This window comes from Nyctereutes procyonoides, unplaced genomic scaffold, assembly GCF_905146905.1.
Source record: "Nyctereutes procyonoides isolate TBG_1078 unplaced genomic scaffold, NYPRO_anot_genome, whole genome shotgun sequence".
NCBI classification, from domain to species: Eukaryota; Metazoa; Chordata; class Mammalia; order Carnivora; family Canidae; genus Nyctereutes; species Nyctereutes procyonoides.
The window spans coordinates 39,521,822-39,548,287 of record NW_026575052.1 but is presented as its reverse complement, the minus strand read 5'-3'; the positions used below and the strand labels follow the sequence as shown (position 1 = coordinate 39,548,287).

General features: G+C 39.4%; 1 protein-coding gene across 10 annotated transcripts in view; it reads right to left on the bottom strand.

Annotated features, from left to right (window-relative positions):
- PDE4D (phosphodiesterase 4D) overlaps positions 1 to 26,466 on the bottom strand; it is a 1,377,381-nt gene that overhangs the window by 181,151 nt on the left and 1,169,764 nt on the right. For 8 of the 10 annotated variants that reach the window (XR_008665246.1, XM_055331396.1, XM_055331395.1 and 5 more), the window contains 3 exons: positions 25,437 to 25,473; positions 17,546 to 17,619; positions 13,299 to 13,348 (listed from right to left, as the gene is read on the bottom strand). Coding sequence is in view for 7 of the 10 variants with exons in the window: in XM_055331396.1 (XP_055187371.1) it covers positions 13,299 to 13,348; positions 17,546 to 17,619; positions 25,437 to 25,473 (161 nt within the window). In the remaining 3 variants the exon portion in view is untranslated. Of the gene's footprint in view, positions 1 to 5,396; positions 5,434 to 13,298; positions 13,349 to 17,545; positions 17,620 to 25,436; positions 25,474 to 26,466 lie in introns of those variants that run through there. The other 2 variants (XM_055331406.1, XM_055331404.1) reach the window with 2 other exon arrangements.

Here is a 26,466-nt window from a genome sequence, read left to right as displayed (position 1 = left end):
TTGTGCCTTCAGAGACACTGGATTCCCAGGGATACATTAATGAACAGGAGCCATCTGCATTTCTAAGAACCTTAACGTTATAAAGAATAGCTTGCTGAGATATATCTTAGCAAAATAAAGTGTGTTGTGACCAACCTTAGTATAATCAATAATAAGTCTTGATCCACCAACATTTATTCCCCTTCTCTAACGGTATCCTAATTTGCTTCATGAAATTATTTGGTGTCTCCCCTGGGTAATTTTAATTAGAGCATAGCCCACAATGATCAAGTGCTTCCTGTGTGCCATGCATTGTGCTTATTTTTTTTTATAAATATCATCTCAATTTTCATAAACTCCTTATGAGATAATTACTATTACTATGCCCACTTCAAAAACTAAGGACTTGAGGCTCTGGATGGTTAAATGAAGTGTCTGAGGAGAAACATCTGTGTGTGGCAGAGTTGAGATATGAATCCACATAATCCGGCCTCATAATTTAGGCTCTTAGTACCACATTCTAGTACACAGTCTGACAGAAAAGCCAGATGCCCTGTTCTTCTATAGCCAAGACCCAAGACTCAAACTAGACCAATTCGACCCCTTCCTGGAATTTTACTCTTGCATTAGATGAACAGAGAAACTAAAAACAGTTGTAGGAGGCTTACTAGGTTGCTTGCTTCTGCTATGAGAATTTCCCTTTATTTGTGCCTTTCTAGCATTCTGAAGAGGAATTTATTCCTTCCACCCTGATCCTCCAGCATGCCCACTAATACTCAGGAAATTGGAAATGATTCCAATATTCTATTTTACTTAAGTAGATTAGATTTCATTTTACTAGATTCTCCTTTACCTAAGTTAGCAGAGTTGGGTTTTACCTTGGAACCAGAGGATCACTGCTGATACACACCATTACCTAAGAGGAGGGTAGCCTAGGCGAGAACTGTGCAAATCCACAAGACAGGATGCTGAAGCACACGGGAAGTGCCCAGTAATAATTTGATAGACTCCATGAGAAATACTGAGTGTCAAAATGCCAGGTTGGTTTCCTCTGCTGCCCTCTCTGTTGAAACGATGAGGGCTTGGGCCCCTCTCTCAGCCGGCGGACTGAGACACACTAGCCTTCTCCTTTATCTCCAGGACTTGTAGTGGTTTCCAGGGAATGGAATAGGGTTGAGAAGATCTTTAGAACACAAGGTGTGACTGAAGAGGCAAAAAGACTCCTAGAGATCATGGCTTTCCCCTCACAGGCTGACTTCAGATGAAGCAGACTCTTCCAAAATGTCTCCTGGGAAAACCTATCTGGTATGCTTATTCCATTTCCATCACTCTACGATTAAAATCCTAAAGGACACCATCTTCCTTCAGAGTCTAGGCTTCACTTCTTTCATATCCATTCCTCCTTGGAATGGATTCATTTCTAGAATTAGCCTGATGCAGGTTATTCTGACATTCTGTTTGTTGACTAGGGTTGGTAATCATATTGGAAATAATGTTTCTGGTCAAAAGTGAAGCATGGCAATCCACCAATCAGATGGCGTTTTCCCAATACGGCCTATGAAATATCTCTGAAACCGTTTCTAAAATGCTCTCAGCAGTGGCAGCTGGGCTGAAAAAGGTACGGTTTACAAAGATAACTACTTTTAAGATCAACATGAATGGCACAATAGTTTCTGTTGATAGTCTTGTAATGCTTTTCAATATATAAGGTGCTTTTTGCCTACCTTTTCAGCAAGAGCTAACATTCACTATTACCAGACACTGTGCCAAATATTCTTCATGCATTATGTCATGTAATCCTCAAAATCAAGAGAACATTATTATAGTTATTCACCATTTTAACAGCAAAGACTCAGAGCATAGAGTAAGTTGCCTAAGATCACAAAGTGCATGAGCAGGAGAGCAAGCCATGAACCCCCAATTCCCCTTTTCCCTCCTGCCAGGTTCTGACTTATATGTCAAACAAGCAAACCAAACTTACAGCAGTTTGGAATGTTTTTCAAAATAAAAACCTGCAAGAAGAGAAAACCTAGGTTTATTTCTAGATGAACAATTCTAGTTAAAGAGCACAGTTGCATAGTCACCTCAGAAGCCCTCATCTGTTCTTCCACTGCAAGCTCTCCATTCCAGGACCCGTCCTTTTCCATTTCCCTCCCTAGAAACATGGAAAACATTTCCTCTTTTACTGCTCTGTCTGCTACTTTCTCGTGCTGGTAAGTTTTCCCTAAGTTCATGAACTGGGTCCCCAGACCCTCTCCAGTCTCAGCTACGTGACAATGTCGACTGCTTCCTGGTTCTCTAGGGAAAAGACGTCTCATCCTGACTCAGTTCTTCTTCCCTCCTTTCCTTATTTAGCTACTCATCTACCCATTTATTTACAAACCCTCTGTTTTCTTTTAACTTAATGCTCTTTGTCAATCAATAGGGCACATTTTATCTTTTTCAGTTCTGAGAACCTCCAGGATGATGGTTCTAAAGCTCAGTGGAGATATTTTATACCTCATTGGGATCTCAGAGCCTAAACACAATCTTTCATGTTTCAGAAACAGAGAAAGAGCAAACCCAAGAGGGCACGCAGAAATGAGGTTCTCCACGTGGACAACTCAAGTGTGCAGTAGCAAATATCAGAAACATATTGGAGGGGGTGAGGCGTGCAAAATACACTGAACTAGAAGTACTTCCAGAGTGCCCATGGTGCTCGGAAAGAACCACAAAGAGAGAGAGAGAGAGAGAGAGAGAGAGAGAGAGAGAGAGAGAATAACACACTACATAGCACTGGATATTTATTTAAACATTAGAAATATCTAGAGGAAGTACATCCGGAGGATAGAGAGCTCAGGAATTTCACAGCTAGAAACAGAACCCAAGAAAATGATCATGGGTATGAAGAGCCTATGGCGAATCTAAAACACAGAGATGATGAATCTCATCAGTCCATAAAAACTGCTATTTCAGGGGTTAAGAGTGAGTGATCCTAGAAGCAAGGTGAGTGCTGAGTCTCAGGCACTCAACCTTCCTTTTAAAAATTTTTAAAGATTTATTTATCTTAGAGAGAGCGAGCATGAGTGGGAGGGGCCGAGGGAGAGGGAGAGAGAACCCCAAGCAGACCCCACACCTGGCCAGAGCCTGACGCGGGGCTCGATCCCACGACCCGGACATCCTGACCTGAGCTGAAACCAAGAGTCAGATATTTAATCCACTGTGCCTGACCCAGTGCCCCGGCAGCCAAACCTCTGACATACCCCACCTGAGGCACTTCTCACACAGACCACACGGCCTTTCCCCTGCATCAGTTCCTGCCCTGGGCACTCTCACCACTGGCGGGTACTTCAGAGGAGTCAGGAAGACGACTGTGGGAACTAAAGAATCCTTGAGGAATTCTACATCCCAGGCAGGAATCCTTCCCTTAGCTTATGTAAGTGAATTCTTAGGGTTTCCCAAAAGGTCGTCTGGATCCATAGACCTTAACCATCCTCTTGTCCTACTCTGCATTCATATCCATTCAGTAAAAGGATCATATACATTCATTTTCTGCTCTGCTTTAAAAACAAAATAAAAGACAAGAAAAGAAATTCCAGAAATACCTAGGGAATAACTCTCCTAGGGCAGATGACACAAATTGTGTATGTTTTTTGTGCACATGTCAATAAATCTAAAGAAAGGAAACCTTAATGATATGCCTTTGAGTCAGCTGTAACCTATCCTTTGTCATTTGTGGCTGTATATTGGACTCTCGTAAGGGTTAAAGGAGATTATGCGTGTAGAGTCTTTAGTACATATTAAATGTCAGAAAACGTTACCTTTCATTAATATTAGGAGTCATGACATAGCCAATGGATTTAAAAAAAAAAACAAACATTTTCTTAGATGGGGAAAGAAGGCTGCTAGAAGTGAACTCCCCATTGATTCATGGAGTCAAACAATTCCATGTCACATTTAACCAGTAAAATTTGGGAAATTAGACCCAAAAGAATTTTCATTGCTTTGCTCCACCACAGTAATGTTTTTCTGAGTAGGCTTAGAATATTCTCTAAGGCATATTTGGGTGGGAAGCACTTTGTGGGTAAAGGGAGTGACTTAAGAATGGAGCTTTTGTTCTTTCTTTCTCTTTTTCTTTCTTTTATTTATTTTTTTTAAAGGAAACTTGGTACTGTGTCTAAGACAAAAAGGATACAGTTACTAAACATAACATTTCCCAAGCCTGCTCCTACCCCCTACACAAAAATGGACATGATACTTCGTTTTCTTCCAAGAGAAGAGCGAGCTGAGCTAATTAAAATCTTGTATACATTTTGAGAGATAACAGCAATGACAGCCCAGTGATGACGACCACAGTGACGTGGTTTGGACTGATAATAATATCACCTTGTCTTTCCTTCCTAATCACACAGCACTTCACACATAGTATCTTGTTTATCCTAGACTGCATTGTTTGTTACATGGGGGTGTGGGTGTCACTAATACACTTTTCAGAAAGACCGTGATTTTCCAACAAATTATGAGCAACGTCATGGCAACACTGTGCACTGGCACTTTCACCCACAACATTCAATATTCCATTATTCTCCCAAATTTGGCTGATCAAATGGTTCACCTAGGAGCATTCATTAATAATATAGATGGTGAGCCTTATCCCAAAGCTTCTGGACTGTCTGGGGATCTGTCCTTTTACATTTGTCTTCAACCAACCCCTGGTGATCTCTTTAGCCAAGAGAGCTTGGGAAATACTGCCCTTTTCAAACTCAGGGCAGTGAGGAAGGGTTATTGGCTGCAGTGGATTTAGTGGACATTCAGATCCTCTCTTTTCATGGCAGCTTTGCTGATCACTGGGAGAATAATGAACAGTCGTGCCATTGGTGTCACAGGCTCAGGTTCAGTAGATACTGTCCTATCCAAGGGGTATTATTATTATTATTTGAAAATACGGTTAATTTTTCACTGTGGCTCCCCAATACTGAAGTATCAGTAGGCAGCATTTCATCAGTGCTTTTTCTCTGTGGGGAAAGACAAACAGATAACTGAGACCTGGGAAATACAAACATGCTTGTCACTAGATTCTATGTAAAATGGTAAAGCTATATTTGCTCTTGCTACTCACTAGTCAACAGCTAAGAAATGTCTTAAATTAAATCCATCATACATAACTAAAATGCATTAAATGTGTGCCTAATGCCCACGTAGCACTTTATCATATATTCTTTAAAATAGAAGCATTTTGACATGATTAAATTTTTCTCATAAATCATTTAAAAACCTTTTTATTATAGAATTTTTCTGTACCTAAATAGAATTCATATGTTATTTAGCATTTGGGATTGTTTTCGATCTTTGATGCATATACACATGTGCTGCGATGAACATCTGTGTGTATGACTTCAACTTTCCCGTCTTTTCTCATCACTCCTCAATCTAATCACCTGTTGAGTCTTCTCAGCTTGGTCTCTGAAAAGAGCTGTGAGTCCATTCCCTCATCTTCACTGGCCACACCACCACCTGAGTTCAGAGCTGCATTATCTTTAGCGGGTACTTGACCTGTAACAGCCTCCTGATGAGTATGGAGCTGCCTCTGCTCTCTGCTTTTTGGTCTGTTTCCATTCCATTTATTTTCTTTTTTTCTTTCTTTCCTTTTTAGAGATAGAGGTGGGGGAAGGGCAGAAGGAGAGGTAGAGAAAGAGAATCCTAAGCAGGCACCCGTGCTCAGCGCAGAGCTAGAGATAGGGCTGCATCTCATGACTCTGAAATAAAGACCTGAGCCAAAATCAAAGAGTTGGAGGCTTAACCGACTGGGCCACCCAGGTGCCCCTTTCCAGGCCATTTTCTGTATTGCTTCCAACGTTGTCATTCTAAAATACATACTTGCTTTTCTGCACAGGAATGATTCATGATTTTCCCTTGTCCATTAAAATAAAGTCCACCATGGTCAACACTTGCTCCAATATTCCTCACACAATTGCTTTAATCTGCTCCTGTAGCTGATCCATACACTTTCAACTCTCTTTGCTCTTTACTGTCCCCAGTCCCCTGATCTGACAGGCATTCTGTGCTTCTACCCTCACTCTTGCTGGTCCTTTGGGGTCAGAGGATCATCTCCTACCTAAATGCAGAACTTTACATTCGTCAAAGCTCAGCAGGGAGCTTTCCATAGGTGGTACATATATTTGAAATTGCTTCAATAATGGCCCTTTGCCGGCACATAATTAGTCACGATTCCTTCTCCCCTTGACTGTGAATTCCTTGATGCCAGTAGTCACATTTTACTCATTTCTTGATCTCCAGCACCAACCTTATGGCAGGCCATATAGAAAACATTTGTTCACCAAATGGACAAGAATAATAATAAAATGAGAGCATTTACAGTGCCTACCACTTGTTGAATACATTCTAGGTACCAATTGCTGACTTAGGATTTACTGACGAGAAAATAAAAGCTTAGAGAATTTAAGAAAATTGACCACAATTACACAGCTAATAAAAGGAAAGCTAGGGTTTCAACTTATATGGTTTGACTCAGAACCTTTTTACTGTGCTGACTAAATGAATATGCAATCTCATTTAATTATGTCAATTACAGTTATAACAAAATACCCAGAGCAGAGATTCAAGCAATAGAGATTCAATTAATTATTTTCTTCATGATTATGCATTTTTTTCACTGTTTAAAAAAATCAAATATGACTTCAATTCTTGATTGAAAAGTCACTGTGTCAGACTTGGTCTTTTTCACATATACTCTACTAATCTAAATAAAAGTATAGAAAGGCAAGACAAGTTAGCTATAAGAAAACAGACTTTTACACCTCTAAAAGATGATAAGTGGGATCCCTGGGTGGCGCAGTGGTTTGGCGCCTGCCTTTGGCCCAGGGTGCGATCCTGGAGACCCGGGATCGAATCCCACGTCGGGCTACCGGTGCATGGAGCCTGCTTCTCCCTCTGCCTGTGACTCTGCCTCTCTGTCTCTCTCTGTGTGACTATCATGAATAATTAAATAAAATCTTTAAAAAAAAATAAAAGATGGTAAGTGTTAACAGTTATATAGTCATGCTCCATGCATTTAAGCAAATCTTTCAGTTCAACGCTTTGTCCAGAAAAGTCTTTTAATTTTTTTGTAAAAGTAACATCCTTTGGCTTAAAAAAATATTTTTTAAAGACTTTATTTATTTGGGGGAGAGAGAGAGAACATACACGAGCAGGGGGAGGATCAGAGGGAGAAGGGCAAGCAGACTCTGTGCTGAGTGCAGAGCTTGATGCAGGGCTCAATCACACAGCCCTGAGATCATGACTGGAGCTGAAATCAAGAATCAAATGCTTAACTGACAGAACTGCCCGGCACCCCTGGCTTAAAATTTAAAACATTTGGTAGTCATTAGATGCATTGAGTGTAAAAGTAAAATAAACAAAAAAATTCCCCAAAAAGTCAATGTACAGACATTCACATACACAATCTTCATCAATTTTTCATTCAAGCTATTAAACCACATGTACTCGGCATTTCTCAATCATATTCTTAAAAATGCTAACTGAGCTCTCATTTTTTGCAATTATTATAGTCTTGTTACAATCTGCTCTTATTAAAAGAAAGGGGGGGAAAGGAATTACATTGAAGCAGTGCCTGCTGGTAGAGGAGGACTTCCATGGACAGCTTGGTCCCCCCCCTTCTTCCTTCTTGCACACTGCCCTATCACACATTGTAGCTCAGTGTTTCCCAGGCTCTCTCCCCTACACCCCTTTTGCCCTCTTTATGCAGACCTTGCTTTCAATTATCTGTCATATTACATCTATTTCTTTTTATATTATATACACTACTTGTTCTGTCTCTCTGTCTCTCTCTCTCTCTCTCTCTCTCTCTCTCTCTCTCTCTCACACACACACACAGGCACACACAGAGACTTAAAAGGACTACTTAGTATTACTGTCACCATAAAATAGTTTCTTGGTTTCTTTTCTTTAATAAGCACAAAATGTTAAATGGTTATCCAGATAAAACACAATAATTGTTCCAGTTAAATATCTTTGTTTCTCCCCCACTTATTGAATTGGAGAAATGGCTGTGTGCTTTAGAAAGAACAATAAAGTACAAGGTTAAGTTTCTTCTCATTGTGTTTTGACTGATTAGTTCTATTTGGATGGTTTACTTTTTAAATCCTCTACTTACCAACTGACTAAATTCTATTTAGAGCATGCTCATTTTTTAAAGAGTTGTGAATATTCAAGATGAAAAGAACATGGAGTGGAGACTTACACCAAAAATTTTTTTGGGCTAAAACCAATTTTGTTTTATGCTTGTCATTGCACCACCTGTGTCCTTCTAGAGGTAAAGTGTAAGCAGTTATACTTACTTTATTGCTTGGAGAGAAAAGCTTGTATTTTCTAGAATCTCAAGTCAAAAGCTTTTGCCTTAGACTTCCAAGCTCTACTTATCTAAAGGCCTACAGTTATATTCAGTGAATATAATCAAAACAGCTCTAAATTTAAAAACCTGTCTGGTGAGAAGGTGAGACATGATATTTTATATTTTTCAAGTTTATATACAAGAAATACAATGCTCTATCTATTGCTCAGAATAATATCATTACAATAATATTCTTTAATTCTTATTTTACTTTCCCCAAATATACACTTCTATGGTGGGCCTGCAGGCTACCCCAGTAAGATGGATGATTTCATAGGGGTGTAAGAAGGCCCCTGGACTCACAGATATTTATCCTTGGATCTATGTCTAAGTAGCATTTGCTCTTATGAGGTCTCAGATTTCTCATCTTTATTTTGGAGAGAGAGAGCGAGCACATGAGCAGGTGGAGCAGAGGGACAGGGAGAGAGAACCTGAAGGAAACTTCGTGCTGAGTGCGGAGCCCAGTGCAGGTCTCCATCTCACGACCCTGAGATGATGACCTGAGCTAAAATCAAGAGTAACCGAATGAGCCACCCAGGCATCCCTCACTCTTTTCTCATCTTTACAATAGAGAAGCTTAAATAAACTTTCTCTGAGTTACATTCTTGTGTGAAAATCCTTAATTTGAAAATGATTTAATAAAGCAATCGAAACTATGGAAATTAGAAACATAGTGAAAAGCGATATTGTGAAGATATGACAAGGTTTTATGAGAGAGTCTTTCCTGAGCTAACATCATTGAAAAACAAAATGCTCAGAAGGACTAATTATGTTCCAAAGAGATGTGGCTGTGCTCCAAAACCAATACAGAGCAGCCCCATCAGGCGAGGGCTTGGGCATCCCTGACGCTTTGCTGCCCTCTCATGTTTCCACACACTATTGAGTTCTATTTACATCCCTCAAGGACCAGTGCAGGTGAGTGAGCCTTGCTCTACGTAATACAAGGATTCCTAAAAATGTCCTGTCCTTACAATTTTACAATTTAAAACAATCATAAACGGAATGTTCCAGAGAAGCTGATACACCATCAACGTCTTCCTCTCCTCCACCCTCTGAATTTTCAAATTCGCTTTAAGAACAACAACAACAACAACAATAACAAAGATGCCAGGCATGGATTATGGTTGTAGGAAGTAGCACTTGGGGAGTTACTCATAACCTGCTGACTTCTGGCGTTGGTCTAACTTATCTCCCTGGCTTTCTGCAACAGCATGGAGAGCTAGCTACTCGCATCTCCATTCTTCCGATGAGGGAACAAAGCACATGAGAGAGACACGCTCCGCACCATGGCTCCAAATGCCACACACCCTGTTTTTGTTACATTATGGTAAAGAACAAAACAGCTATTTAGTAAATAAGACTCTTTTGTAAATGTACATTTGGAAACTTTTTTTTTTTAATTGTGAAATCACTTCAGAACCACCTTTTTACCTATTAGGTATGAAAACAAAAACTGCCAAATGATTTACAAGCTTTAACTCCAGTGATACAAAATCAAACTTCCCTGGCTTTAAAACATGTCAACTGGAATAACCTCAAAGGGGAAAAGGCTAATCTAAGTTCTTTGGGAGAAAGCTTTAGAAAACGTAGTATGGGATCCCTGGGTGGTGCAGCGGTTTAGCGCCTGCATTTGGCCCAGGGCGCGATCCTGGAGACCCGGGATTGAGTCCCACGTCAGGCTTCGGGTGCATGGAGCCTGCTTCTCCCTCTGCCTATGTCTCTGCCTCTCTCTCTCTCTCTCTCTCTCTCTCTCTGACTATCATAAATAAATAAAAATTAAAAAAAAGAAAGAAAATGTAGTATGACAGATGTAGACCGTCAAGGTTCTTAAGTCTTCTTTTTGAAAAAAAAATCAGTTGATTTGTGGAAACATTAGAGAGAGTTCATTATGCTCCTTCAAAGAGCTATGACTCCAATGTACGTTCTTGGATTTTGAAAAAGATTCTGAACCATACTTCAATGCCCATGTCACAAAGGCACCAATGTCTGTGGCAATGAGGAGAGGAAGGGGCACAGTGCTGGGAGCAATCGGAGGGACCATTTTTGACAGATACCAAGGAAATCTGTCCATTTTGACCATTTCGGGGGGGACTCCATATTTTATGCCCCTACAAGCTGTCTTTCTCTCATTCTTTCCTTCATCTCTCTGCCCTATTCTTTCCATCACCGCTAGTTCTCCATACAGAGAATAAAAACCAGGGCAAAGCAAAAGAGAAAATGATGCATTGAGTGCCTACTTTGAGAAGCACTGCGCATTAAGAGCATCCACATGTGAACTCATTTAATTTGGCACTAACTGTATGACGTATGTTAACCAAATTATAAATGGGGAAACTGAGGTAGAGAAAGGTACATGGCCTGCCTAGGGCCACGTGGCTATCATGGTAGAGCATGGTTTGAATTCTAGACAGGCAGAGCACCCATGCTGCACAATTCCAGGGATTCGTGTCAGTGATGTTCTATGGGGCGACCCCCCCAGGGGTCCCTGGAGCTGTCACCACAGCAGCCTTTTGGACCACTCACCCAGACTTTGCCATAAGCTACACTTTTCCTCTCGATCCTCAACAAAATATCCAAGAAGGTCAAGTTCACCGTAAAGGGGTGCCCCACTGACTCTTTGTAACACTCTTCTCCGCCCTTTCCAGGACCACCACACAGGTGTAGCTGGGTTCCAGCAATGGGGTGGGGTTGGGGGTGGACTTGGAAGTAGGACCTGAACAGAGGCAGCTGCTGCGGGAAGTATTTCACTTTTCTGTGTGTCTCAACTCTTACTTCTGTCAAAGTTTACATTTTTAAGGACCCACTTTTCCAGAATGGGCTCAGAGAGGGGAATCTTTCCCTGCCATTGCTTTCATTCCCTTACCCACCATTCCATTTTTCCACCTTGGTTTGCTAGGTGAGGGCAAGGAAAAAGACTTCCATTTTCTAGTTAATTTCCTGGTGTGCTCTGTGATGAACACGGCTGCACTCAGCAGCTAATGACAGTTAATTAGTTTCCCTTCCTAGATAAGATATTTCTGTAGCCCCATTGTCCCTAGGCCCCAGGTCAGAAGCTTGTGGGTACAAATGAGGCCATGTTAACCTTAATTCCCAGATTTCAGTTCCCTCTGGTATTGTTCCTTGGTCTCAATACTATGTTAACATGTCTGGGAGCTTCTAGAAGGTCTCTCACATGTGTTTAAGACAAAGTCTGTGCTCTTTGAGTGCAATTACTTTCCCTTTAATCACTTCCAGGCATCTGCCAGGGTGGCTGGACAGCTGCCGGACCACTGACCACCCACCACCTCTTGATGGACACAACAATCAATCTCCACTGGTACCTACAGCTGCTCTTCTGGGAGGATGCTCCTGTGGGGCTGGCTCATACGTGACCTCAAGCTACAAAAGCTTTCAGGAACCAAAATAGCACTGCATTCTGCTCAAACCACAATGTCAGAGTCTTGCCTATGGCAAAAATAGCAGGGGTGGAAGGATGGCCCCTCCTTATAGAGGTCAGATCTAGGGGCCAGAGCAGGGCTGGGGACGAGATTCCATGTGGTGTCTCTCACCAGAATCCCCAGCTGCATGGCCACAAAGGTTGGCCTGCTTGTCCCTCAACATAAAAGGCAAGTGCTCAGAGCCAAAGCCGTTCACCTCTCCATCCCTGTCTCAGTATAGGCTCATCAACATGGAATTTTGCTTTCTGGAAGAATTTTTTTTTTTTTATTGGGTCTGGAAAGAAATTTTTTATTTGAAGAAGTTATTTTGATATATAGGAATTTCTGTTACTGTCGATCTCTCAACCAATGACAAGAAGAAAACTGGTGGGCCAGGCATATGCTATGAAATGACACTTGAAAATCATCACCGATAAGATCTTGAAAGATAAGCATGGGGAAGAGAATCAATAATTTAATATCCATCGCATTCAAGAGACATTCAGAAAAGAATTGCATTACCAACTGTTCCAGAATCAACTCTGATGTAGTGGTTATAAAGGAGACCAGATGAAAAGTGCTGACCTGAACAGTGAAGTTAACTTTCAAGCAAAGCGTACTCACTAATAACTTAATAAGGAGCTCTCAGAATATTCTGAGTTGGAGTCCAAGGAAGGCACTTGAATCAAATCAAGTATTGGGCTAATTTGGAGACTATGTTAATTTTCTTCTGGTAATAATTTTAGAAAACATAGGTTTTCTTTTCCAGGCAATTATTTTAATGAATCAATTGGGGTTTCAAGAAATGATTAAATGAGTTCAATTTGGTTTCAGGTTCAGCAAAATGAGATCATTTGTTCTGTTTTTGGTTCAGCTGAGGTCAAGCCTGGTGTCCAAAATAGACTAATAGGATAAATTTTTTTTTTTGCACTTTATGTCCCTCATCCTGCCTTCCCCTTCTCTTCCCCAAACATCTGTTCTTTTGATCTCACTGAACTGTGCTATGTTGTATAATTACTTCTCCTCTCCCCTCCCAAAGCAAATTTATTCTCAATTCTGAGTCCAAATCAGGACTACTGAAATAGGGTTCCCTCCTACACACAACTGGGATATCATTTAACCAGGAAGGTCCCTTTTATTTATGCTTTCACTTTCATTAAACCCAAGTACCACACATTGATATCATGCTGGTAGCATAAGCCTGGGAACAACACGGTCAACATTTGGAAGGTAACTCACTCTCTTGAAATGCAAATGCCCAGAGCAATATTAAACTCAGTACAAGCACAGACTTAAACGGTTTTTAAAAATGGCACATCAGTAAAGATTTCCCAAGTACGAGCTTAAACGGACAACTTGTGGGCTCAACGAGAGACATGATAATAGAGAGAACAAGGACCGATTTCTTTAAAACTACAGAATTGCAGTATAAAATTAGTCAGTCTTATGTTGAACCTTGGAAGACATGGTTTCTTTCCAGACAGAGGAAGAGGAAGCTACTAGATCTTCCTTACCTGTAATGGTGGCTTTGTTGATGGATGGTTGGTTGCACATGGGTGATCTTCTGACAAAGAGAGAAAAGTACAGCAGTAAATATGTGGTGCATATTAATTTGAGGAGCCGCTGAGTCATTTTGGATATGTCATTTTAATCTAAAGAATGATTTTTAAGCTAGGACATGCAAATGGAAATTTCTTTCAGACTAGCCAGTTAAGTTCCCAGGCACCTTTTACACTATAGTTCAGATCACAATGTCAAAAATGAAAACAATTATATCTCATAGTGACAGACTTTGAGGCAAATGAAGCTGAAGTGAATGTCACAGGGACATGATAGAGGAGGAAGTTCTTATTGATTGACTACGTTCAACTAAACTGGGGCTTACAGAGCAAACAGACTTCATGCGTTTGAAAAACAGTCAATCTACAAGTAGTTTCCCAAATACTGTGGTGAGAAACTCTTATTTTGGGCACAAGTTCTCAGAAGTGAATGACTCCTTGTAATCTGTATTACAATTAGAGAAGCTATTTAAACCCCTTCCTTTCTTTTTCTGCACATTGAGAAACATCTCTGATGCAGTTAGAGAGGTATAGTAATGCTTTGTCCAAATAGATGCAATAGAAATACCATACTTTAGAAACACTATACACTAAAGGTACTTGAATAGATTCTATCTTGTATTCTCTTAAGTTTTCAGATGTTTCCCAAGTTTCACAAGATGATTATAACTCCCTTCACCTATAAAACTCTGCTATAAAACAAACTTGTATTCTGTACAGAATCCAGAACAATGTATCTGGCATTCGGTCAATGCTTAATAAATTATGTTGAAAAGAATATCATTTATGGAATATAACTTTATAAAGTTGATACTTATAGTTGGAAGCTCTTAAGATACTGCATAGTGATCTTTAACACTTAAGCAACACTTACCAAGTACTTACGGTCTGTGGGACACTGTGCTAAATGGGCACTTTAGATGAATCATCTACTTTGATCCCCAAAAGATACCTTAAGGCAGGCAATCTCATTGTTTGAATTTTACCAGTGAGGAAAACGAAGCTTTGGGAAGGCGAATCACTCATTCAGGGTATGAGAGCTGAGATTTTTAACTACAACCATTCAGAGCCAGTTCTAGGGCCAGCGATCTGCTACACTGCCTTATTTTGAGGATGTTTGGGGGAAACTGGACTAACAGCCATGCATCTGTGCAAATGGCAGGCCCTTGCAAAGTCCTGTTCACATCTGCTCTCCTGAGATGACAAATCTCCTACTTCGGGACTGCAATCTAGTCCTCTGTAAATTCTCACTGCCTTATTTCCAGTCAGTATCTGCTCTGCCTCACTGCTCTTACGTTTATTGATGTCAGTTTGGGATTGAAGTTTTGCATTTGACTGGAAATGCACCAAAATTCGACTACCAAATTATTTTAGTATTTTTTCTTTTTTAGTAAATGAAATGAGGAACTTTGAAACTTGCTAAATGCTTCATAAAACAGAAAGGTTAATGCTTTAAATTGCTACCCTGAACTAGATCTGATCTCTATATAGTTATCTTGCTGAGAGTTTATTATTTAAATAATTTATATCTTACTGTGGTTCTTGCTCTGTGGAAAATTTAGAAAGTGTTTTATCTGAAAACAGTATCAAATAAATAGTTTTAAACTTTTCTACTGTTTTGGGAAACCAAATTATTAACTTGTTATGTATTATTTTCTCTAAATATCAATCCAACAGCTGGGGAACTTGATATTTCAACAAATAATGACAAGGAGAAAATATTAATCATTTGATCCATGGTTACAGTGATAAATGAATAATGAAGAATGAGCCAGAACCCACTCTGGAACTGGAAATCTCAAAGGCATGAAAGAGCAAGGTGATAGGAACCAATAGTAGGCTAGCAAAGTGAGCTATGCACATTTGAGTACCCACAAGGGCCAGGCTTCACATGCATTCTTCCTGGACAGACTCCTTTCCTGGAGCAAACAAAAAGGGTAGATTGTGCAAGATAGCACATGCCTTCCATGAAATCCATGGGTAAGCTTGGAAATGTTTTAGTGGCACTGTAAGCGTCCAGCTGGGAAAATTCTGATTCCCTCACGGTCATCATGTGACAGGCCGGAGTTAGAACCATTTCACTGTCACTGAACACAGCAGAGTTTAGCCATGTGTAGATTGAATCTTACTATTCTGATACCTGAAGAGGTTGGTTTGATGTGAATCAGTAAAGGAGGAACGAATCTGTATTAACCACAAGAGAGACCACAAAGGCTTTTATTTAGAGTGTATCAGCTAATACTGTTTGGTTAGAGGTTACTGGGCATACAGTAAGTCAAATTTAGGCATCAGCTATGGGTTTCCATCCTCCTCTAGCTACTCTTTTCCACTTTAATCTGCTTTGTCCTTATAAATCAGGTGAAAACTTCTGTCTTGCCAGGAATGGGCTTTACATCATCTCTTTAGAGACAGAAGGCCAGTCTGACGCCTTCACACCTTTCTGGTCAACTGCTTGCCTGCCACAGGTTTAGATGCTGGCACCCAAGTGACCATGTCTGAAGGAAGTGTAAGTGCATTATATAGTTTCCTGTTTGCCTTTTAAAGATCTTGACTGAATTTCCTGGATAATATTAGAGACCAAAAACTTTGGGAGTGACACCAGTAATCTCATGCATCCTGTGGGGCTGAGACTCTCCAAAGAGGAGGAGGCCTTACCTATGAGTTACCAAAAGTTGAAAGCCCCATGGGGCTGTTGAACTCAGTGTGATATTTTATGGCCATGGAGCACAGAAGACATGTTTGGTAATGAACAAACACCTCAAGTATACCCTCAGATTCCACATGCTACGTCATCCTTCACTCTTGCAGCCAACAAGCACAGGCAGAGTGGTTTCTCTGTGCTGGGTATTACAGCTAGACACCAGGAGTGCACATGGGAACCAGATATAAGCCCTGCTCACTGCACACTGACATCTTAAGGGGCATTCAGACAAATCGGCAGGCACCTGGAGTAGAGAGCCATCTGTACTAACATAGCAGTTAGGGGCAGGATGCCACCAGACAGGAATGGAAGGGCATACCATTAAGTTTGGGACCGGTGGCCATGTGTGTATGTTGGGTGTTAGTCAGGGATGATGGCCCCAAATAAATTATATTTAAGCTGCACCCTAAAGTATGAATTACAGTTAGCCCAGTGGATGGAGTGGGGGTGGGGTGGAGAGGAGAAAGTGAGAAATGTTCAGACAGAGGAAACAGGACTGCAAAAATTCATTACCTGGAAAAAAGTGACAAAGGACTGACACTTCTGGGTTTCATTCGAATTATTCGCATCGTGGCATTCATATTGATCTTTTTAGAAACCTTTTCTATCACAGGAAATGCATGGATAATGGCCAAAGCTTTTTTTTTTTTTTTTATTGTGGAACATGTGAATTTTGGAGGCAAATTACATTACTAGGGGATGGGAAATTCAGATTTTTCATTCTTTTATACATTTAGATAAGTTATAATTCCGAATAAATTTTTAGTCACTGTCCTCTTAATATTGAGTTTAAAAATGTTTTTTTCTGGAAAATTCTTTGGAGTTGAAATTTTAATCACTTGTTATTATTAATAATAGATTGTCAAAATAAGGAACATTTGAATATTTAGTTTTCCACTTAACTGTGAAAAAATGTTTTCCCTTTTGAGATTTTTTTGCCTTTATCAGCACTTCCAAATAATAATCAAGTCCCATCGCAGCTTTCCTTCCTTCAAATGCTTTCTCTGTTATCACAGAAATCATAATGTTATTAATTGCCCCATGACACTCCTGATCTGAGATTCAGTAACAGCAATAGAATCAAAGACCTTTGGTAAGATATGATGCCTCTCCAACTAATTGTTATCTTAGAATTAAGAGGATGACTTTGGATTGACTTTAAGTCTTGATGAGATTCTTTGTCCATAATTAATTTATGAAGTAAGCCAAAACTACAAAGTTACCCTGAGTGTAAATAACTGGGCATAGGACTGATTATGCCAGAGGATTTCTGACAGATGCAATCACCGTATTTATTTCTCATACTACTTCACTTCTGATATTAGAACCATCACTACAAGGTATTTATAGAAAATTAACAGGACATCTTATGACTTAGTGTAAATGGTTAGACAACATGGCAACGACTCCAAGAAATCTAATATATTGCCCTGAGTTCAATCAAACGGAGAAGACACCGTCTAAAAGTTCAGCAAGAAGGAGTGGGGAAAGGATAACTTACTTGCTAGGTGCTCGATCTTGCAAATTAGTTAATGCAGCAAAGTTGTTTCGTACAGTTCGCAGGCTGGCCAAGACCTACAACAAAAAGGGATTCTTTAAGCCACTTGGAGCACGGCCATCTTTCGTGCAATTTAAGATGGTTTGATGATTTAAAAAGTAGTCTGTTAAAGTGAAAACTTGATATTGCTTGTAATCTAGTTTTATATGCCACTAAAAAATCTTCGAGCCCTCAGTGAAGTTTATACGTATCTATTTGAAATCTAGGAGGCCAGACAGCAAAGATTTTCCAGATATTTTTCCTCATTGTTTATGAATATGATGACAGTAGCAGTAGTTTCTACAACATTACTGGATTCCTCAGCCACCAGAACAATATCCCAGGCAGTACACATAGAAGGCTGTTGCATTTTATGCAGATTTGACATAGTATAATATAAAATAATAAACTCTTGCTTTAAGGGTTTTAAATACATATATATATTCCCAAGTTCTCTTCAAATATTCATCAAGAATGTCAGACTTTCAAAGTCAGAGAGCTAGGTGAATTTTTAATTGTTTTTTCATCTTTGCTACATGGTTTTCTAAGAGAAATTATTTTCTTTATAAAGGTTATCTGAATCATTAATTGTAATATTCTTAGGGATGTATCTTCACATAAAAAGGGAACCCCTCTCAATGTGCACAGAGCTGGTCCATAGAAGATACTAAAAAAAAAAAAAGGTGTTGAATAAATGAATACATAGACACAACATACCAATATGTCCCTCTATCCCTGAAGATCCTTCTTTTTCTAATTCCAGTACAAAACTAGAAGGTGGCAAAAGGATTGGAAGTAAAACTAGGAGAGAAAATTTACAGTGGCTTTACTTGCCTTCCTTTCCACTAGAATGTGCAAGTGTCCCCCAGGGTGGAGCCTGTATTAGCTGCGACTCTAGGTAATCCAGGTGACAGCCAGAATGTGAAGTTTCACTGAAACACAGATTTCAAATGTCCTGGTAGGTACTACATAACAGGCCAGGCTGCCTGGCTCTGTAATGTATTCGGTGTGTGAACTTAGACAAGTTATATAATCTCTGTGTGCCTCAGTTTCCTTTTCTACCACCAAGGATAGTGATAGCTGTCTCTGAGGGTTGTTGTGAAGATGATATGAAATGACAGCATTAGTGCCAAGGACAGTGCCTGGCAAACAGAAGGACTCAGAGAACATTAGCCCATTATGGCAACACACCAACAGATTAATGATTTGGCACATGCATGGGGAGTTTACTCAATGCCTATCACTGGTAACAGAGGGGGAGGAATTTTTATAATTTATAAAAATTTATAATTTTTATAATTATAAAAATATATAAAGCAAATTTATAATTGCCCCAAGTGTTCAGAACTCTATCGAGAATGTTTTCATTGGGCACTGACTTAGACTAAAGTCAGTTTAAATGTTCTTTCTTTCTTTTTCTTTCTTTCTTTCTTTCTTTCTTTCTTTCTTTCTTTCTCTCTCTCTCTCTCTCTCTCTCTTTCTTTCTTTCTTTCTTTCTTTCTTTCTTTCTTTCTTTCTTTCTTTCTTTCTTTCTTTCTTATGGTTTCCTAAGACAAAAATGTCTCCGACATTTCTGAAACTGGCATTAATTCTTATAAGTCACTGAGGTGCTGTTTATGCCCTGGGACAGTGACCTACAGCATTATCCCCTGAAGGAGTTAACGGTGCTTCCTGAGGTGCCAACCATGATTAATTCAGTCACTGGAAAAACCTGGCTCATTATCACATATAAACTCACGGCACTGAAAGGTCATGCTGCCTATGACGGTGTATTCAAATAGCCAACTGTTGACATCAGAGCCCGCTGTCTTTCACTAGGCATGAAATCTTGAATGATGCAGAAAATAAGTCTGATAAATGATCCCCTGTCATTAAATCAGGCAGGCCTAATTTGTGCTTTAAGAACTGAATATCAAATACACTAATACAACATTTTAAATAAGTTCATTGCACTATCTCAATGCTCCTTTTTCTAGGCAAAATTTTAACCTCAGAGTTCTGAGGACTTTATTCTAATAAATTATAGTTAGTGCACTGCATTTGACACCTAGGTAAACAGAAATAGTGCTGCAGTCAATTCAATGCTCTACGCGCATTTGAAAGGAAACCTTAGTTCATGAAAGATATACTATAATCTCTTTTCTGTAAAATGGCTTTAGACCGTACTAATAAAGATATGAAATCAGACGATTTTGTTTCAGTTTTTAACTTAATGTATGTCTTTTGCACAATCTGTATCTTCACATGGTACAGAATTTAAACAGAACAAAAGGGCAGAATGTAGAATGTATCCCCCTCATTAAAAAAGACAAAAAACAAAATTAATTGTTATTTGTGAGAAGAGGGCAAGTTAGATGAAATCAGGGAGGTATGCCCAGGGGAATTAAAAAATATATTGGTACTATTCTATTTATTTATTTATTTTTTATTTTTTGGTACTATTCTATTTAACTGTCTATTTTAGTGTTCTTTATATTTTAGATAGTCACTAGATATATTCTCTTGCATGTATACAAAGTACTCCGGCTGTCTCCTCTACAGACTTTTAGGTTGTCTCCTAAAGTTTGCTTTTACAAATGCTGCTGTAGTAAGTGTGTAAATCCATCATCCCGTATGTGTGCAAGTATTAGACCACTGTTTCTGTGATAGGACAATTAATACTTTATAAGTTTTATATTAAAGATTATTATATCTTGCACTATGGCACAATATGATCATGGCAGAAACATAAATAAAAGTTCCAGACAGAGGTGTTTGGGGGGCTCAGTTGGTTAAAGATTCTTGCTTTCAGCACAGGTCCTGATCTCAGAGCAGAGGGATAGAGCCCTGTGAGGGGCTCAGCTCAGCACAGAGTAGACTTGGGATCTTTCCTCTGGCTTGAGCATCTGCATCCCCTTTCTCTCAAACAAATAAATAAAAGTAAATCTTAAAAAAAAAAGTTTCAGAGAAATATTATGGAAAGCACTGCCCTATATTTAGTTGATTGATTCTAGGTGCTACATCACCAATGCACTTGGGGTAGTCTTTAACGCTCTCACTTGTCTTGCAGACCAGAGTGAGGAATCTGGTACCACACAGGCTGTGGGACAGACCTGGAAACAGTTTTACTCAAGCACTCGAGTCAGGATTCAATTATTCTCTGCTCTTGTTTTAGGACAGTTCTCACTACCCTTGAATTCAACCTTTTAAGAACCTTAGTCAGGGCTCCAATGCTCCTATACTTCTCTCCACTCCTTAATGCTTGTTAACTAAAAAGAACCTTGCGGTTTTCCCTTACATAGCTCAATGGTTAGAAAATTAAGGCCGTTTCTTTTTCTTCGGCCACTCTAAGCAAAAGTGTAATCGGTCAAGGTAAAAAAATACGTTTGAAATGAGAAATATATGCACTTCAGGAAAGAAATCATGGTGGTGCCATGGAACACTTTTGCAGAGATGGATCACGTACTGGCCTAGGAAAAGGATTAAATGTTATTTACACACACCAAATCTCAGCTTTTCTCAAATACTTTTAAACACTTATTAACCAATAGGATTCACTGAAAATAGCAGAAAAATGTGGGCTTCATTAAAAAGTCAAACAACTGAACGTTGTAGATTAGAAGGTATCCTTCAGTCGTAATGATTACTTGGAAATATTTAAAAAGGAGGTTGCTGTAAACAAGCAAAAAAGATGAGGCAACAAGGTTCTCCTTAAAACCCCCTGCTTAAAAAAGTAACGAAGAATTTTGAGGATTGTTTTTCATTCCAAGTACATTTTGTGTCACTAGAGGGCGCTAAAACACAGACCAACGACTGCCTCTGGCGGTGTATGTGTGGGGTGGGGAGTGGTGGTGAAGAATTCCTTGCCTTGGTTTTACTTCCAGAAAACAACAAACAAGACAACCAAACAATAACAACAACAACAAAACCTGCAGTCAAATTATGATTATTTACAACAGGTCATTTTGATAGAAAACTTTCCAAGTGATGTTTTGGTTAAACCGTATGAAATTGCTCTTCTGGTTTGCCAACAAAGGTTGAGTATTGATGATTTCATACATTTCAATTTAAAGAGCACTGATTTCTAGAGGATGCTAGCTGTAACTTATTCTAATGAAAGATCAAGGAAAAACTAACAGAAGCAACTGAACCGTGAGGACTAGCCTCCTTCAGAGCCCAGCAGGGAGCGCCCAGTGGCTTCCTCAAGACTGGGAGGCAGACAGGCCACAAAGTGGCTGCTGCTGGGTGAAATGGGGCAGGGCCCCTTGGGAGCATTAAAAAAAATATTGACAATGTTGTCTTACCAAAGGAATAGTAGTATTCTATAGTGTTATTGATTAGTACTTTTTTAAAATATGTATATATAAACATCCCAGGTGCTGTATTTTGATTAGAGAAATTTGAAATGCCTCATCTGTTCCTACCCTATAGATTTAAATCCGGCAATATCTCGGTCTGAATAAACATGAGGGTTCTCCAGGGATCCAAGAAAATAGTTGGGCATTTTCTGTCTCTTGTTTAGTCAAATATTCCACTTCTTTAAACATTCCATACTTCAAGATGAAAATTCTAACTAACTGGTAGTTTCACAAGGTAGTAGTACCAGATATCTCGGTGGGTGTGGCCAGAGGCAACTGATTACAAAGCAGAGTTTCCTACATTTCATCAGTGTTGTGACTTGTTGGTGTTCTTAGTTCCCCTAAAGAACTCTGGCCAAACTGTCACTATACTTTCAGGAGGAAAAGGCCAATTGTGGAGTGGCATGACATGGCATGGCATTAGGATTCCTCTTAACACCTAGCTTTTGTGCCTAAGGAAATTCCCACATCAGAAGATTTCAATAAAAACACAGAATATGTCAAAATGGAACTAAATCACATCTATAAAGATGTCATTTTTTGAGGACCAAAAGGATTCTGAGCTTAGAGAGGAAGCATAAGAAATTAGAAGCGGCAAACAGTTTAGGTTAAGTACTAGCAAGAATTTCTTACTCTGACAATGCTGTAGATACAAGGACTCAACCTGAAGCAGTGTTCTAGGACCCTTTCTGAAGATTACAACTATCCCAGATGGGTGGGGGTTCAGCCCTGTGATCAAATTGGATGTTTTTCTAAATTCTCTTATAACAAGATTTTGTTCTCTTAGCTTCACAGGAAATCATGACTGGCGGAAAAAAAAAACAAAACAAGAAGAGATCCTTTCATATATTAGAAAGGCACTCAGGCATAAAGAAATAAGTTCTCAAGTGGAGGCAGATGAGGTGGCTTTGGGAGACTTCTGACCACTTTAGATAGTGTGAGGCCAGTTATTAAGAATCATGGGAAAGAAAATACACACAGAAAAAAAAAAAAACAACCTAGGGGGATATAAAATAAAATGTCAATATTAGTTATTTGGGGATTTGGAACTATGGGAAATTTTCATTTTCTTCCTTTTCCTTATATTTCTTTTCTATACTTTTTATGGAAAAAATTATATTTTGAAAGCAATGTCTTTTTAAAAAAATATTTTATTTATTAATTTTAGAGAAAATGGGAGTGGGGGGAGGGGGAGAGGGAGAGAGATCCTCAAGCAGACTCCCCACTGAGCACAGAGCCTGACAGGGAATGGGCCTCATTCTCATGACTCTGAGATTATGACCGGAGCTGAAATCAAGAGTCAGACACTTCACTGACTGAGCCACCCAGGCACTCTCAAAAGCAGTGTGTCTTTTTAACCAGAATAATTTAGTGTGAAATTCTAAACTCCAAAGCATGCTGGAGAGGAAGGGGATGATTTTTCAGCCTATTTGAACAATGTCCTGTGTGACGTGTCTAACATCAAGTCTCCTGTCCATTTATTTGCAAAAGCAACTATGGTATATTAAGCCAAATAATGTTGGTATCACTTCAAGTGATATAAACATTTCTTATTTTAAGCATTATATATAATATTTAGTATTCAATTGTGAATAGCATATCTTATATTAAAAATTTGAGGAGTTATTGGTTAAGTCAACAAAATATGCCAGCAGTGTTCAACAGGGCTTAAGAGAAGGTCGTAGAGAAATTGTTACTAGAGTAGGCCTTCTTTTTTACCTGCTTTCCCAAAGATGACCCATCGGTGGTGAAATTGCTCAGGATTTAACAGGCTTTTTATTTTTTTGATTCTAATATAGCTTTCCATATCATATACCCAAGTAAAGGCTATTTGTGCAAAATACAAAGTGCTTAAAAAAAATCTGCAGCCCCCTGGGACAATGACCACCTTTCATAAGGTGTTATGAATTATTAAGCTAATCATAAGCAAATTCTTCTAAACACATTTTAGGATTATTTTTAGGCATCAGATATGCCTACATATTACACAGAGTTGGTTATATTCAAATCCTAATTTCAAATGAATAATTATACATATTTATTTTAATAGTTTACTAACATACACTGATTTTTTACATATGTGCATATTTCTCAGTGTACTAAAATTCTGTTAGTTTTGTTGCAATTTATAAGTTTACTACAGAATACATCTAATAATATAAAAGGCTAGATTTCCTAGGAATTTAAAGACCATTGATGGCAAAGACCAAATCAAATTTATCAATCTATTTATTGGAGAAAAAAATCTATTTATCAAATAAAAATATTAATTATTATTTTAAAAATACTACTTGAAGTATCAGACAGATTTTTTTTCAATTTTTACTATATGTTTTATATATATATATATTTTTTTTTCCTTATAACAGTATTTAGAGATTTTACTTAGAAGCAAGAATAACTACCTCAATAAACTGTATAGTTAGAATGATTGTTTCTATGTTTGGTGGTGGTTGTGTATGTTATCTTTCCTGATTTTAACTGTTCACCCAGCTCTCAGCTCTTAGAAATAAAATTACTATTACTCAATAGTAATCAACTAAAAATCCCCAAGTTTGTATGATCTTGTTACCTGAAAATATGATTAAAACTTTGAAGAGTTGTAAATGTTTTTGAACATAGAAATATAGGTACTAGAATTTATGATTTCCAGCAAAACCTAAAGCAAACAAAACCTTAACTTCTAAAAGATATGGTGGTCATATTCTATTTCTAATTGCTTGCAGGAATGAAAGAAATCACTATAATATGATGTGTTATTTATGGATTCATTAAATTTTTGGTCTAAATTATAGGAATCACAAAATTTCAGGAAATTTGAAAAGGGGAAGAATTACACATCATCCTATTGCTCAAACACTGCCATTATGTGTCTTGAAAAAAACCTCTGTTATAACATTTTAGAGATGAAAGAGCACTTACTAATTACAACACTTAAAATTCATTTTGTTTTCTAGAAATTGTGCTGAGCATTTTACAAGCTTGGTATTATTTTACTTATAAACCTCATCAAGTGGGTTGTCTTGGAACTGTTATTTAGCAGAGGAGTAAACCAGGCTTGGAAAAGTTCAGTGACTTGCCCAAGGCCATTCACTGAGCAAGAGGAAGAGATGGGGTTTGAACTGGGGTCTACCTTTATCCAGACAAGTCCTCCAGTTGAAAAAAAAAAAAAAGCAGGAGAGAACTTAAATGAGTTCTCTCTATATATATAATATAGTATACATATTATATATATCAATTAAGGAAATATGGTCCCATTTAAGTATGTCACTTAGATGATTTGTAATCTGAAGCAAAGACATTCTTTGGGTCTATGGGCTTAGAGGAACCAGTCCAATACGATTAAAGTCACATTCAAGTCACATTCTCTAGCATTGTCTTTGAATTACTTAAATGAACCACATAATTTTTAATTGTATTTGCACCTGACTTAGAATGAAGTTAAGAACCAGAACTAATCCCCCAAGTTAAATGTGCACGTCTGTGAGAAACCTGCCCACTCCCCAAACTGTGCTTACCTGAGCAAATGGGGTCACAATCAAGTCATCTCCATGTCTGAAAGAGAAACCAAATCCCATGTTAGAGATTATAACCTGTGATCACTTCTGATCACTATTCAACAGTAAATTGCACTTTGATGAATTTCCATAAAGCGTTACAGTAATTCCGGCCTTATTCCTCAGCACATGTGCTTTCCTGCCAATGGGCTAAAAAACAAAGTCCTCTGGGCTGTTGGCCATCGTCCAGCTGCCTGGCTACCAGGGGCTTCTCGGTCATCAAGCAAGGTCGCTGCTGCTTACTGCGGGCGTGCCAGGGTGGCGACAAGCTTCGGGCCGCAGCGGGGCCTGGGTTCCCCTGGGGCCTCTCACGCAGGTTTCAGGAAGGGGGCATGGAAGCAGCTGGCAACTGTGGCGGGAGGCCCCTGGACCACCTGAAGGGCAGGGGCGTCGGTGTGAGCGGCCGAGAGGGCGGGCGGCTGCAGCCGGGGTGGGGGGTGGGCAAGGTTGCCCTGCGTTGCCCCCCATGCGCTGCACCGGCGGGGCGCAGGATGGGGGCGGGGCCCGCAAAGGCGAGGGGAGGCGGGCCACGTCCCCGGGGGGCGGCGAGGCCCCGGGACCCACAGCCCTTCAGCGGGATTTCCTAGCGGGGGTCTGAGGACCCGTGAGATGCATTTCCAAGATCTCGGCGGGGTATCCTTGGGATCTGGCTCACTGCAGCCTCGCATCAGCAGTGAGTGTGGTCACCTCCTCCGAAAGCTTCCTGGACGTGACCCTGGGAGCCCTGCAGCTGAACCCTGCGCTCGGTCCTGAGCAATTCTGAAAAGGACCCAAGGACACCCCATGAAGCACGCTTCAGCTCGAGCAGCACATGGGTGACGACAGGACACGGGCCGTCACCAATGATTAGACCATTTGTTACGGGCCACCATCAAATTACACAGAGATCTTGAAATGCAAAGTGTGGTAAAATAAAAGGCAGGAAAGGTTGGAGCACACTTTTAAAAAAAAAATGTGTGTAGTTTTTTTTTTTTTTTAAACGTGTTATTTT